At 37.8% G+C, this 15,481-nt stretch overlaps 1 protein-coding gene across 1 annotated transcript in view; it reads left to right on the forward strand.

Moving 5' to 3' along the window:
- The window catches only part of HELZ (helicase with zinc finger), a 71,680-nt gene that overhangs the window by 32,387 nt on the left and 23,812 nt on the right, over positions 1-15,481 (forward strand). The window contains exons 15-19 of the mRNA XM_058817283.1: positions 5,622-5,800; positions 7,349-7,467; positions 8,869-9,014; positions 11,423-11,570; positions 13,863-14,046. Coding sequence (XP_058673266.1) covers positions 5,622-5,800; positions 7,349-7,467; positions 8,869-9,014; positions 11,423-11,570; positions 13,863-14,046 — 776 coding nt within the window. The remainder of the gene's footprint in view (positions 1-5,621; positions 5,801-7,348; positions 7,468-8,868; positions 9,015-11,422; positions 11,571-13,862; positions 14,047-15,481) is intronic.

Raw genomic sequence — 15,481 nt, forward strand, 5'->3', positions numbered from 1 at the left:
TTAGGTCTGTTGGCTTTGGTTGCCATGTGACATTTTACAGACACTGAGGGTCTGGCCAAGGGAAGGAAGGCAGTGTTGTTTTGCAAAAGATGTCTTTGATCTGGTTGTGTTTAAACACAGATTCTCTTAAGGTGATTTGTAAAGCACTTTGGGATGAAAACCTTTACAGAGTCTTAATTTTCTGAAGGGAAAAAATGTGTGTAATTGACCTTTTTGGGAATATTTGAAGTGTGATTTAACAGGGCAAGGAGTTAAATACAGTTTTATTGTTGCCGCGTTGTTGCTGCCTTGTTTTCAACTGTGTAGTCCAGTCTCAGAATTATGAAAAACATAAAAAGTGATATTTTTCTTATGGTTAAAATTTATTTGGATATTTGCTAAGAGAATCACAGCATGTAACTTAAAAGTCACTGAGTGTTTGAATGTAAATTTAATTGTTGTAGCATGTGTTATAAAGCCTTCAGAAAGTGCTGCTGTAGATTGTCTGATGCTGTTCAAATAGTCAGAACACCTCTATTAAACAAATTGAAGTTTAAGGAAATGGAGGCACCTCTGGAGTTGTGTGTGTATGTTAATAGAGCCACAAGTATGTATGGTTCCACTAAAAAATCTGAGAGATAATGTTGTTTGAGCACAAAGTGCATTAACCTGCTCTGGCAGGAGTTAAAGGTCAATTTTTCTGAATCCAAACTGGAATTGTGTGAGACTCCCGGTTCAAAATTATTTATGGATGTACCTCCCTTATTGACTGTTGTAAAGGTATTTTCAAATTCAAATCATTACTGTTAGATTAAACAGGGGGATCTGAGCCTCTGCAGTATTTAAAAGGAAACATCAAGTGGAGTGGAAGCAGTTAATTATTCAAGGTAGATGTGCTGCTTGCAGAGCTCATTGTGGTTCTAAATAACTGAACACTGCTGTAGATTTTATCTCTTATTTGCTCTACAAGTGATGAGTTGGCTTAGTGGTGAGCAACACAATATTTTATAATATTTATGTTGTTTTTAAAGAAGGAAAGCTAAATTATTTAACATTTTGTACTGAAAACCATGTAGATCTTTGCATGGATAAGATGTACATTAAATAAATTATCCTGTCAGTGATGTGACATAAAAGTTTGAAAAGCAGAGTTGTGGAGCTTTTTGTTTAAATATCAAGTTATAAATTTGTATTATCTCTTAATAAAATAACATCCTCTGCCCTTTGGAAAATACAGAGTCAGAGTGAACAGTGAGAATTTATGTTAAATCTAACTTCTGCACCTAAATGAAATACCAGCAAAGCCTGAAGGCCAAATTCTCATAGTCCTGATGCCCATAAACAAATTATTATCCAGAAAAAACCTGTGCCCCTGGGTTTGATTAGATGAGTCAACTGTATTAGGGGCACACTCCAAAATCTGCCTTTTACTGGAAGAACTTGACACTGAAACACTTTCATATACTTACATAAATGAATGCAGAAATGTTTCTGAAGGAATGAAACCAAACCCAAGCTACAGCTGGGAGGAGAGAGCTTGGATTAAGTGCTTCTGTTTGATGGTGAGCCACCTGATTTTTTTAAAGCCAGGCACCTTTAGATGGTGAGTCAGAGCTGTAAGAGGGAGTAATTTGTATTTTCTTTTACTCCTTGGATGTGCCTGTCTCCATCAGCTGCTGGAACCTTCTGGAGGTAGCTGCTGAGGCAGGAGAATTCACATTATCACCCTCTCCTAAAAACTCCAGCAAGCAGGTAGCAGCAACTCCTCTGTATTTTGCCTGGTAGTGGTTGAAATATTATTATAATATGAATTTAGTGTTATTTTACTTGCATATTTCATATTCAGTTGTTTCCGTACACTGGAATACTAAGGGAAAAGGAAAGAGGTTGATCCAGCCTTTATCTGCATATTGAGTATTTTTATTTATTCCTAAGCATGGTCTTGCTTAGGAATAAATAAAACTAATATCTTCAGTTCAGCAGTGTCAAAAAAGAAGTTGGTTCTGTTAAAAATATCTCACTGAAACCCCTTCAGTTCATTTTTTACTACTTTGATCATAACATTCATATGTAAGTTCTGCATATATCCTGGAACCAGGTAGCTTTAGTATGTGGCTGCTAGCTAAGAATTATCCAGGTTATAAAAAATAATCCATAGGAGCCAGAGTTGAATTAGAAAAGAAAGCAAACAGTAACTCAGACCAAAAACCCCCAGCAGGTTTTAAAACACCATTGCCCCCGTTTCCAAATCAGTTCTTGTACTGAAAATGGAATTAATTCATCTTACCAAACGTTAGTTTGGAAAATAAATGTCTCTTCTGCCAATGACTTTTTTGTTGAAACTCTAGCTTCCATCTTAAAGGAAAAAGGTATTAAAAAAAGGGAACTTTCAAGTTCTAGGACAGGTTTTTCACATGTTTTCTGCCTCTCAAGGAACATATTTGTTTGTGAGAATGAGCCTCTCTTTGGAGATGGATCTAAAGAAATGGAAGAAGGAAATCACAGGTGCTTTTAAAGTTTCCTTTAGGCTTCTTGGGACTTGATAGATTTATTTATTTTAGCGGTCTCTTAACAGAGACATGAAATTACCCTGCTAGATTGCTTTCCCTCCGAGTTTTTGTGCTCTTTTTGCTTGAGGGATTTCAGGTGAAAAGCACCAGCACCAAGGCTGAGGAGGTGGGATTGTATCCCAGAAAGGTTTATTGGAGTGCAGAGTCCTGGCCTTTCTGTTCTGAACTGAGAGGAGTCAAGTTCAGAACAGGGAAAAGAAGTTTTGAAAGCTGAAGTTTAGATCCCATTCACTCTGTTGTAAGGAAGAAGTCACTGTTGTAGGACAGGAGTGCAAATCAAACACCTTTTAGCCTCCCTCAGAGGTTCTGACTCCAGACTCTCCTTTATTACATTTCAGAAGTGTATTTTAAGTGGCTTAGAAGCAATCCCAGCCTGGAACTACTTGATTTGACTGACACTTAGTTGAAATAGTTGGGGAAATTTTCTTTTGTGCTGCATGCAGGGAAGATGCTGGAAGCACAGGCAGGTCAGCTGCCAGCTCCTTGCATTCCTCATTGGCTGGAGATGCACAGAATTGAGATTTCTGTTGTAGGTACCCAGATGCCACACTTAGAAATAAATTTCTACAGGAAATGCAGATTCCTTGCATGTTAACCAAGCATTAAATGCAGTGGATATATTCAGTGCCTTTGTTTGCAGAAGATTGAGCCCCTAATCTATAATCTTCTGGGATTTCCATTTTGAGGCAATGCTCCATGTATGTACCAATAATTTCACTGCCTGTGATTTGGGTAAACCTTACCCTGCAAGGTTTTCATTTCTCCAGAATTAAAGCTTTGATATGAGCCATGTGATGGGAAAAAAATCTCTCTTGTAAGCTGTAGTTGAGTTTGGGTTCTGTACAAGGAACAAATTGGTACAAAGTGGCTGCAGCCTTTTCCCAAATAATAATAAAATGTGCTGTGGGTACTAATGAGTTTTGATTAGTAACTACCTGATTGCTGGAGTTTAGGGACTCTGCTCATGCAGGGTTAAGACTAAACATTTTTGAAGTTTAGTCTTTTGTTTAATCACAAGTTAAGGGCGTGTTGCAGGGTGAAATGTCATGATTTGTGTTAAGCTGGCAAACCCCATTTTTGTAATTGGTTCTTCCAACTTGGAGGAAAAAAAACACCTAATAATGAAATTATGGGTGATTCTATTAGCCCAAGTTGCACCTGAGAAAGAAAGTCCTTGTTCAGTGAAGCTTAACTTCTCTCATGACATTTTCCAAGTAGTCACATCTGTCAGGTGTTTTTATGCCAGTGGTGAATAATAGCTCTGGGATACCTATTTGATCTCACATCAAAATAAAAGAAATTAATAGGTAAGCAGCAATGCAGTTTGAAATGCTGTCAGCCAATCTGTGAGTCACCCAGAGTTGAATTTTTGTAATAAAAGACAGTGCATGGTATAATAATGTCTAATAACCATAATATTTTGCATTTCAATAGCACCTTTCATCCAAGAATCTCAAAGTGCTTTACAAACATAAACTCCCAATAAACTCAGTAATGCTCACAGTACTCCTGTGAGGTGATGGGTAAGTATAACCTCAGTTAAGGTTGGGAGAGTGAAGCACACAAAAGCTGAGGATAAAAAGCTGGGATAAGTGGAGCAGGGGTTATCTTGCTCCCTTGTTGTAGCTGTTAGGCCATGACTTTGTGCAATAACAGTTTATCAAATAAAGCTCATCCCTTTGATAGCTGAGAAGAAATAAATATGTGGGGTAACATTAGAAGCCTCTTGTTCTGAGAATGACTCAGGAGTGTGGGGGTTGTTCCTGCTCTGAACCCAGATTTACCTGGAGTTACCTTTGGTCTCCAGTGTGGATTTGCCTTGGTTGTGTTGTCAAATCAAAAGTCATTCAGGGTACTGAGGTGCCTTTGAGTTTCATTTTGTCCAAAATGGGCAATGTATCTTCACAAACCAGATTTATTCTAGTGCTGGTACTCGTTTCTCTCACATCACATGGAGCTCAGCTGTAATTTTCAGATGTGGGTGGACATGTGATATCCAGAGTCCAGCCAGTGCAATCATGCTCTGCAATTAGGTGCATAATTACACATTTCCAAACACTTTATTAATGATTTGGGATTTGAACTATGGGTGCAGGAGAAATAAAATAATGACTAGATAAACTGAACAGCATTAAATCCTATATTTAGAACTGAAATAATTTTAATTAATTTCATCTTCGGAAATAAATTTAGGCTTTAATTTCTGTACAATAATTTCTTGTAGTTTAAAGGTTCTACTTCAGATTTATAGTTCTTGATAGAGATTTGGTGGTGAGGAGCACCTGATGGAGGTGTCACAAGGCACCTTTATCCAGCTCCTTGCAGGATGTGTTTACCCTGTGGAGTTACTTGTGCCCTGTCTTCTGTCTTTCTCTTCCATGTAGCCAAACTGGCTGTAACAGATCATCCCTTCCTGAGAAAAATTCATCACTGATCCCCTGGGATGGTGGTTAAAATGACCTGATGTATCGTGGAAGGGTGTCTGAAATCCAGTCAATGTCCTTATGTTATAGACTCCAGTCAAACTTCTGGCATTGTTTTCCCATTATTTTATCCACAGTATCACAGTTGTGGCCCTGTATGATACAAAGATGAATCCACCTCATGTTTGGTTTGTAGAATTCAGACAACACATGGGATGGGTGGGAGGAACAGCAGGATTTGAGTGTATTTCATGTATCAGCTGCAGTGGCTGAGATGTGCAGCCACTGTCAGTTCCATACTCTGGGCTATAGTTACATTTCAGGTCAGCAAATATTTATTAAAAATGAGTTTATTGTAAGTTTAATATTAAATAGGCATTGATGTGAGGATCACAGGACATAAATATTTGAAGAATTTACCGATGTCTATATGTGAAATAAAACCTGCTAATTGTTCATGTATGTAAAACTGCACTGCAATTACAGAAGGTGAATCCAAGACATTTTAGCATGTAATTTTGCAGTTGTGCCATTTTGCTTCTTGAAGATATTTTTTTTTTTCAGAAAACAGAGTATTATTGTTTGAAATATTTGAAATATTAAGCAGTGTTCCAAGCTGAAGGAAAATAAACCCCTTTTTCTCTCCTAGGGTATATTTCCGAAATCGCTGGGTAAAGACTGTTCACCCAGTTGTGCATCAGTACTGTTTGATTTCAAGCACACATTCCACCTTTCAGATGCCACAGAAAGAAGACATTCTTAAGCAAAGAGTAGTAGTTGTTACTTTAAATACATCACAGTATCTATGTCAGCTGGATCTTGAACCAGGTAAGATCATTTCTAGACCAGAAGTGGCCATGCTTAAGAAATATCTTCCTTTTGACACTGTTGGTCCCTTACCCAATTCTTGGAACTGTTAAAAAATAAAGTAAACAATGATAATCATAAAATGCTTGTTTGTTTTTTATGAATAAATGTTTATTACAAAGCTGTAAATTGCTGGCATTCTAATTAACCTTTTGCTTGTTTTTTTTTTCCTTCTTAAAAAAAATAAATAAAGAAGCAGTACTATCTATGTTCTGGTGTTTGTGAGATCCAAGAGGGAAAATTCTGTTTGAGATTCTGACTTTGAATATTATGCTCATTAAGGTCATTACTCAGTGGAGCATGTAAGCATAAATAACAGAGAGCTTTTTCCCCTTGTTTTGTGAATTGTTGAGCTTTGCAAGCAACTCCCACACATACAAGCCCTGTCTTTGTTAACATGATACATTTAGGGTTGTTTTCTAAACTGAAAGATATTAGACTGATTTTTTGGGGCAGAAGCTGCTTAGGGTTTATTATTTTCCTGATCTCCAAATTAAATCCATCTGCTTTTTAGAGAATATGGAATTTCTTTACATGAGTTGTTAGGATTAGTTTTTTTATGGCTACATGTAAGCATTTGTTGCAACAGAGAAAACGAATATGGAATTTATGGTAAATATTTTTGGATCTTTAGATAGAAATAGCTGCTTTGTTTGGCAGCAGGCTGTGTACAGTCATGCCATAGCAATGTCTGTGCAGCTGTATGAAATTCATATTTTCCAAAGAAAATTGCTGCATTTTTATGTATGTAATCTGAATTGGATGGTGCACCAAGTCCTCTAATACTTTGTTTTAAACCTTAATATATCACAGACATCAATGTATAAAACCACTTCTATACCTATCCTGAGTTTAGATTCATAAAATACAAGTCTACAGTGGCCAAGTTTCTTTTCAAGTGCATGTTCTCCAGTGCATAGATTCCTACCAAACTTTTGGTCCAATATTATCATAAGATTCAATTTAAATTTTCCTTCAACTTCTGTTCCTTTTTTCCCCCCCAACATTCCTTTAAGCCCATAACCAGCAAAGTGCTCAGGTATGTGTGCAATTTTAATGGGAAATTTAGTATATAACATAATTACTAGTACTCAAGTACATGAGGAATTCCTTGTCACTGTCCAAAGCTCTTCAAGTCTCATGATGGCAAAATAACTTTCAGATTTGAGAAACCTCTTGAGGGATGGTCTGCCAAGAGATTTTTCTTCTTGGGGTAAGGAGGGCTCAGATAAAATGTGTTTAATTTCATGTGTATCACAAGGAAGAGGCAGACCTGGGGCTCCTCCTAATGTCCCTGGCCACCAGGTGACCACTGTTGGTCATTTGATGGGTGTGGAAATTCTGTGATTTTCAGTAGCTGCTAGAAATTAATTTGTGGAAGCCATACTTTTTAAAATTCTGGTTTTGGTTACTATCAGAATACAGAATGTTAAATTCAAGTTCTTGTTTTCAATATTCATTTTATCAAATTTCAAATTTCATTTATTTGGTGAAATTTGTGTTTTACAGGGTTTTTTACACACATTCTGTTAGATGAAGCTGCTCAAGCTATGGAGTGTGAAACAATTATGCCTCTGGCATTAGCTAATAAAAACACAAGAATTGTCTTGGCTGGAGACCATATGCAGGTAAGAGCTGTGCAATTTTTGAATATGAAGTGCATATGTATAATACTTGTATTTATCTATTTAAGTTATTTATCTCCACCAAGTCATATAATAGATGGGGAAGGCAAGGAGAATTCCAGGGATGTTATTTAAGAGATGAGGATATTTATTACAGTCAGGAGTTTATGACTGGTATTCTCTGTTGATTTTTTAAAGAATTCAAGAATATGGAGAATTAGGATTGAGAGAACTTTAAATTTTTATTAGAAACATCTAATCTGGTGAAGATTTGAACAAGTGAGAAATAAGAAGCTGAAACTAGCCAGTGCTTTTATGTTGCTGCAAAGTGCCTGGGAGCTGCTTGGTTTGGAGAGTTTCAAACACTGATTCTGCCTGTCATTTTTCAGCCTGTAGGCATGAGAAAGCATGCTTGGAAGAGTCAGCTTTACTTGCTTTATTGATTTAGGTCAGATTTATTTGTTTTTTATAGATTTGCCTTTAATTCTCCTTGCATCTCACAGTAGCAGTAGGGTGGAAGTGTGCTTTGGTACAGTAACAAACTCAGAGTGGTGTTGCCACCAATAATTTATTACTGCTGGATAATTTCAATGATATTAGTAATGCCAAGGACTGGGGTAGTGCTTTTTAAATATTACTCTCAAAATGCTTTTCAAGAGCTTGGAATTCTTACTTCAAGCTTGATCTCATCAGCCCAGCTGTGTGGATGAATTCCTCCCAGGGCCTGTGTCTCAGGCTGTTCTGTAGCTCAGGGTCTTACAGAAGATCCTCTATCAGCTGTCCAGTATTTAAATCTCAAAAACTAATATGTAGCTGAATCATATGAATTCAGAATGACAAAATAGATTGGCTTCATTTCTACATTTGGAAATTGTATTTTAAGAATCTAATTTTCATCTTCTTTGGTTCTATTTTTCCTGCTGTAGTAAATGTTGGCTTTATTGTTAAACAAGCCCAGTAGGAGTTTAGTGTAACAGTAAATAGGTCACTGGGTTTTTGTTTTTTTCAACAACATTTCTGTTTAAGTTTTTAAATGGTACTAAAATTTCTTTGTTTTCTGATTTGTACTATTTGTGGTAATAACTGAATTGTAGAAGTGGTTGTCAGAATAATGGTGTAAAGTCATTCTAAACACAGTAGGGAGTGTTAAACTTAAATAGAAGGGCTCTTTGCATAGTTATTGAGTATTTTATTGTTCCTTTAAGACCATGCTGGTCTTTTGTTATTTTTCTGGGAGGCAGGAGCATTTCTTTGGAATAACCACGGTTTCTGTCTTCCAGCGGTGAATGTCCAGCAAGAGGGAGGTTTCATTTTTGAGTTGATGCAAATACATATGTTGGGAGCATGAAATTCCAAGTCCACCCATTTAGTTACATTTTCTTTGTGTGTGTGTGTCTATTACAGCTCAGTCCTTTTGTCTACAGTGAATTTGCCAGGGAGAGAAACCTCCATGTGTCCTTGCTGGACCGGCTCTACGAGCACTACCCTGCCGAGTTCCCGTGCAGGATCCTGCTCTGTGAGAACTATCGCTCCCATGAAGCAATCATCAAGTAGGTGTGAACTTTTTCACTCTATCCCGTGCTTCTTCTGACTGCTGACACTGGACAAAAGAGCCAAGCACAGCTGAAGTGTTGCTGGCATGAAATCTTAACTTGTTTCAAAGTTAATTAGTAATTCTGTGTGGCCATTCGGACTCCTTAGAGCAGCTGCCAGGGCTGTGGGACAGAGCCCTCATTCAGGTTGGGCTTGCACACTAAACCAAAGAAGAGCCAGCTTTCCCTTTTTAACCACCCAGCAGTTTGTTATGTAGGCTCTGTGCTCCTTTGAACCATTTCAGAATTTTAGATTTACTGGGGATGATTATCTTGGAATGGTGAGCTGTGGGCAATGTAAGGAACATATGGATATCCAACTGTGAATGGAAAAAATAGGTCAAATTTTGAGCATGTTTCTTTACTGTTGACATCTTTTATTACTTCTTTCAAGACACATTAATCAGTGGGTTTGCATTTTTATGCTATGATAAACTAATGGCTGCCAGTGTAATGAGCTCATCCATGAGCTGTGCTGGAAAGAATAAGTGCAATCATGGGGAAAAATGCTAAAGTTTAAATCCTGGCTCAAATATGTACTGAGGAATATTATGTTGGTATCCAGTCATACTAATTAGGTTATCACTGTGTTCAAAGCAAAAGCAGAAATATTTAAGTGCTCTGGGGAATCAAAAGTGAGAATATAAAATATTTTTTTACATAGCTAGACCTATCTTCACTTTATGGATTTTGTAGTTATTGGCTGAGTGTTGCTAAATTTCATACCTATATTCTGAGTTTCTGAGTTTGAAATGAGAGAACACCTGTAAAGGAAGGGATCATTTCAGCTTTTCTTTAGACATCACTTCCATGTCATTTACCTCAGAAAGATCATGAAAATTCACTTCAGCAGCTGGAGTTCAGACAGGGAGTTCCAAGAAAGAGCCACTTTGTTGAACACTGAGGTGAAGATGCAGAAACACCACTGGGGCTGCTTGGATCTCTGGTCAAAGCCCAGTGTGCCCAATTCCCCTGGGAAGTGTTGCTGTGGGAGCTGAAACCAGCTGAACACTCCCATGGTGGTCCCTTTAGGAGATGTCTCAAGGCTCCTTTTTGTGTATTGTGGAATTTCCCCTGACAAATGGGACCATGACACTTAGGACAGAAGTGTAGGGAGATGAAGGGCTCATTAATCATCTCTACCTCACTGAAGCAGAGACACCATGAGAAATAGAGGAAAGAAGGAGCTATTAGTTCAGCCTGACTTTGGCACCGTAATTGGAAAAAACAGCCCATACAGAAAAGTTTTGTTGTTTAATGAGATCTCATTACTGAAAGTTAATTTGCAGAAGAGATGGTTAGTTTTGCCCCCTGGCTGCTGTGGAGTGACTGCTGCAGCCTAAGCCAGAGAGGAGCCCAGTGTTCTTCAGGGTTGTCCAGGGTGAGGCAGCTCAGGTCAGGGTGGGCTGCAGTGCTTTGGTGGTGATTTGGTAGCAAAGAAGTTTCTGTGGCTTTTCCATGACCAGCTGTTTCCATCTCAAGCTGCAGTAGCAGGAATCCTGGAAGAACTGGATGGAGCCACCAGCTGCACAGTCTCTTCCTTTAGTTGTCTTCATGTCAGGCTCTGCTCAGGTTTCTGCAGCCTCTGAGCAATATCCAGAGAAAATTAAGGTTGGAGGCTGAGCACTGAAAGTGAGATGATATCAAAATTCACTCATTACTGGAAGCCAGTGCATTAATTTAACTCTGCTGTGCAATAATTTACAGCACTCTGCAGCCTCTCCTTGCTGCCTTTTTGTCTCATTCCATTCAGGTTGCCTTCTTCCCTCCTGCTTTTCACCATGAGGTAGTTCTTGCCTCATTGCTTTTTCAGTCAGAGGAACTCTGTCCTGGTTGTGTTTCTGGTCTCTAGCAACACAGATCAGCCTGGAGTGGAAGCTACGGAAGAAAAGCTTGGTTGACAGCTGAACACTTGGCCTGCATCATGCTCAGTGCACACGAAATCTGTAGTAAATTTATCTTCCAAGTTCAATAACTCTTAACTGACATGAGCAAGCTCACTGTCCAGCCTGGGGAGTAACCAGTGCCAGATAGCAAGTGTTCTTTTTGCCCACTTTCCAGCCATCAGAACTTCTGAGTGAAACATCAGTGAGAATGTTCATAACTTTGTCGAGCTTTAGATGAGAGCAGAAAACAGCCTTTGTAGAAAAAGTGTTGGAGAAGCATATTTTTAGTGCCTTCTGCTGTGTCTGTAGAAGGGAAATATCAGTTCAGAGAAATCATTTGAAGATGCTGAATAGTAATCAGTGGTTCTGTTTTCCTTATGAAGTATTTTGTGGTTGCATATTTCATCAGGGAGATTTGCATATTTTATCAGTGAGCTCATGTGTAGACTCCACATTTTCCCCTGTTTTGCCTCGTTACAGTTACACATCTGAACTTTTCTATGAAGGCAAATTGATGGCAAGTGGAAAGCAGCCAGCACACAAAGATTTCTACCCTTTGACTTTCTTCACAGCACGTGGAGAAGATGTGCAAGAAAAAAATAGTACAGCTTTTTACAATAATGCAGAGGTAACTCTTCTTTGCTTTTACTGTTGATTGTTTTTTTAAAGCTCCGCTCCCCCAAATTTCCTGGTTTATGCTGTGTGGGTGGAAGACATAAATTGTCCTCTACTAGGAGAGTGGAACATGGAGTTTGCTAAACATGATGTAATGAAAATTGCAATTGTAGTAAACATTTCCACTAATTTACCTTCTTTTTTTTTCTCTGCAAATTATAAGCTGCATCTCATTCTCCCAGGCTCATTCTTCAGGAGAGAAGATTTGTCTTTCCTGATAATTTATGTGACATTCTGATAGATGTATCTTAGCAACTGAGAGTAACTGCAATTTGAAGTAAAACTTAGATTTCTTTGACTGTTGTAGAAATGTTCCCACTCAGATAAGAGTCCTCAGGAGTAACATTTCACATTTCCTTTAATATGTTTAGGATCAGTGTCTAACTGATAATGTGCAGATGAGATTCTTTTAGGTGAGAACTTATTCTCTATCTGTTTGTTTCATGTAGATTTATTGATATTCTTCAAAAATTGCTTTCATTCTCATTCCTTCCCTTGTGTTTTAAAGAACCAAACAACCCAAGCCCACAAAAACAAACACATGCAGCAGCACCCACCTCCCACCTCTGCCTTGATAATGCTGTTCATAGTGGAAGATGCCTTTTTCCAGTCACCTCCAGTTCGGGAGGGAGGGAAAACCAAAGAAATCGCAGTGATTTTCATAAGCTTAGGAGGGTAGTGCTTGTTATGAGCACTGCAAAACTGCCTGTTTCCCCTTGTTGATCATGGTGGGGTTCCTCTGCTGCACAATTTGAAACCTGTTTGTTGTTGTTGTGCTGCATTGTTAAACATTCTTTGCTGCATTAAAATATCTTCTGAAATAAGAAGCTCCAATGACTTCTGGACACCTGACTGCTTTCATTAATCTACTTGGGTTGCTTTGCCATTTAAAAAAAGTTGTAAAGGACCTAAAAATATCTTCAGTGGCCAAGTAACTGTCTGAAAACTGTGAGTCATTAATGGCCACAGGCAGAAATGAAGGACAACGGCTCCTTAAACACCAGCAGGAAAAACTGGAATTAGATGATGAGGGAGATTTTTCTGTTTGACCCTTAATGGATGTTTGCATTGGGGCATCTTGTGGTTCATTGATGCCTATATTAAGAATTATTCTGGGAAATGCACTTTCCCTTGTTGGTCTTCATTTTAAAATTTCCCTGTGTGGTATTAATTCTAAATACATACCTAGAAGCTATATCCTTTTAGAGAATCTTGCCAAACTTCCTACAATAGATCCTTATTTTTGTGTTATGGTTTTTATAGATATCAAAGTTTATTCTAATTGCCTTTGTCAGCAGAGCTGGCTTTTAAATGCAAGAATTGATGTCACAAAAACATTCAGGACTTGCTTAAAAACAGTCCCATATTTTTACTATCCTCTGAAATGGCCAAAAATAAACTATTTGTGACTTTTTAAGGATTAACTGATTTTTTTTTTCTTCTTTAAGAGGCTGAGCTTGCATTTGAAATGCTGTAGGAAAACAGCACCATGAATTATTGTGCTTTAAATAGCTCGAGAAATATTTATTGAATGTAATTGAAAAAAAAAGAAAAGGAATCACAAACCTTCTGTAAGGTTACTCAGAAATGCCTTGTGCAGTGCAGTACCTCTGGTGTGTTGAGATGAGCTGCTTTGGCAGGAGGTTACTTGGAGGCTGTCTCTTCACAGGGGGAGGTTTTTAGGTTTTAATACACATTAATCTTCTCAGGTAGCACATTTCATAATATTTCACAGAGAGGAACTAGCAGGTGATGAATTACCTGAAACTCCCAATGGTATCCTTTGGAATGGGAGATCATTGTGCTCTGGTACATGGATGCTGTGTCTAGAGTTATCAGACATGATAAGATGACATATATCAAATACAGAATACAAATTAAATTACAGCTATTTGGGCAGTACATTTACTTACAGAAATAACTTGAAGTATGGCAAGAAAGGTCTAAGTGCGCTTGATATTTTTGTAAGAATCTAGGAATGAAAATTAAGGTTAACAATGTAATTTTCAAGTTTGTAATTTTAAGTGAGGAAACTTATTTCAAGCTAAAGAAGGGTGCTGTATAGTGAATACATTGTTTTACTTCAGGATACTTCAGAGTGTCCCCGTGGGATGCAGCAGTATCAATGCTTGTGTAACGCTGTGTCATGTCAGCGTTTCCAAGCCTTAAAGCTCAAACCCCTTTCCATATCAAAGAGCGCTGCTCAGTGCGACACAACTTTTGAGAATGCTGCCTTTTTCCCCAGGTGTTTGAAGTGGTGGAGCGCGTGGAGGAGCTGAGGAGGAAGTGGCCAGTGGCCTGGGGCAAGCTGGACGATGGCAGCATCGGGGTGGTGACCCCGTACGCCGACCAGGTGTTCCGCATCCGCGCCGAGCTGCGCAAGAAGCGCCTGTCGGACGTCAGCGTGGAGAGGGTGCTCAACGTGCAGGGTGAGCGCTGGCCTGGCCAAGGGGAAGTGTCTGCTGCTGTAATAACTGCAGTAAATTACCGTGGAGTTGGCTAAAATTGCCCTAAAGCTGTGGGAGCAAAAGGAGAGCTGTGGTACAGATGTTGCTCCAGCGCTATCGGTTCGATGGATGTGAGATGTGGGATTGATCTCATTTATCTCAGTGGATGTGAGATTTATCTTCTCTCAAAAAGATATCTTTATCTTTTCTCAGAATTAAGTTCAGCCTTGCTTAAAAATTGAGTGAAAATTGTAGAAACCAATAGGTATTTAACAGAATTTTAATGTTTTTAACAAACTGATTGGTTTTAGAGGTCCCAAATACAAATAGAACAGAGCTTTATGGATGTGAGATTTATCTTCTCTCAATAAGATATCTTTATCTTTTCTCAGAATTAAGTTCAGCCTTGCTTAAAAATTGAGTGAAAATTGTAGAAACCAATAGGTATTTAACAGAATTTTAATGTTTTTAACAAACTGATTGGTTTTGGAGTTCCAAATACAAATAGAACAGAGCTTTATGGATGTGAGATTTATCTTCTCTCAAAAAGATATCTTTATCTTTTCTCAGAATTAAGTTCAGCCTTGCTTAAGAACTAAGTTGAGTGAAAATTGTAGAAACCAATAGGTATTTAACAGAATTTTAATGTTTTTAACAAACTGATTGGTTTTGGAGTTCCAAATACAAATGGAACAAAGCTTTATGGATGTGAGATTTATCTTTTCTCAAAAAGATATCTTTATCTTTTCTCAGAATTAAGTTCAGCTTTACTTAAACATGAAGTGAAAATTGTAGAACTCAATAGGTTTTTAACAGAATTTTAATGTTTTTAACAAACTGATAGGTTTTAGAGTTCCAAATACAAATGGAACAGAGCTTTAGCCTCAAAATGTTTTACTGATTATCTTTTCCATCTGTGGAATCTTTACTGATTTCTTTTCCATCTGTGGAATAAACTGCAAGGAGTCTAAAAATTTAGGTGTTTCTTCCTGAAATCACATTGATAACAAAGATTTTGTGTAGGCATAGCCTGTTGCTAGGTTGCACTTCTAGTCAGTAATAAACAAAGGCAGATGATAAAGTAACTGAGTGACAGTGAGTGGTTTGCTCTGTTTTTTCATGGTGGATATTAATGCATTTGAGAAATTTAAAAATATGAATCAAGAATGTCCAGAATTTATTTTTAAGGTAGAATAAATAAATTCAAGATTTGTTATTGACTCATAGGCAATGCTGTAAAGATAATTACCATTTCAGAAAGTTCAGGAGTGATTAATATCAAGGTGAAAAAGTAAGTTTTTTAAAGAGGAAATATTCTTGTAATGGAATATGCTATTTATAGTGCATCTTTTAAAAATTTTAAATCTTATTACTCTTGCATAAAGCTCTTCATGTGAAGGGTAGCTATGAGTTCAGA

This window comes from Ammospiza caudacuta, chromosome 19, assembly GCF_027887145.1.
Source record: "Ammospiza caudacuta isolate bAmmCau1 chromosome 19, bAmmCau1.pri, whole genome shotgun sequence".
Lineage (NCBI taxonomy): Eukaryota > Metazoa > Chordata > Aves > Passeriformes > Passerellidae > Ammospiza > Ammospiza caudacuta.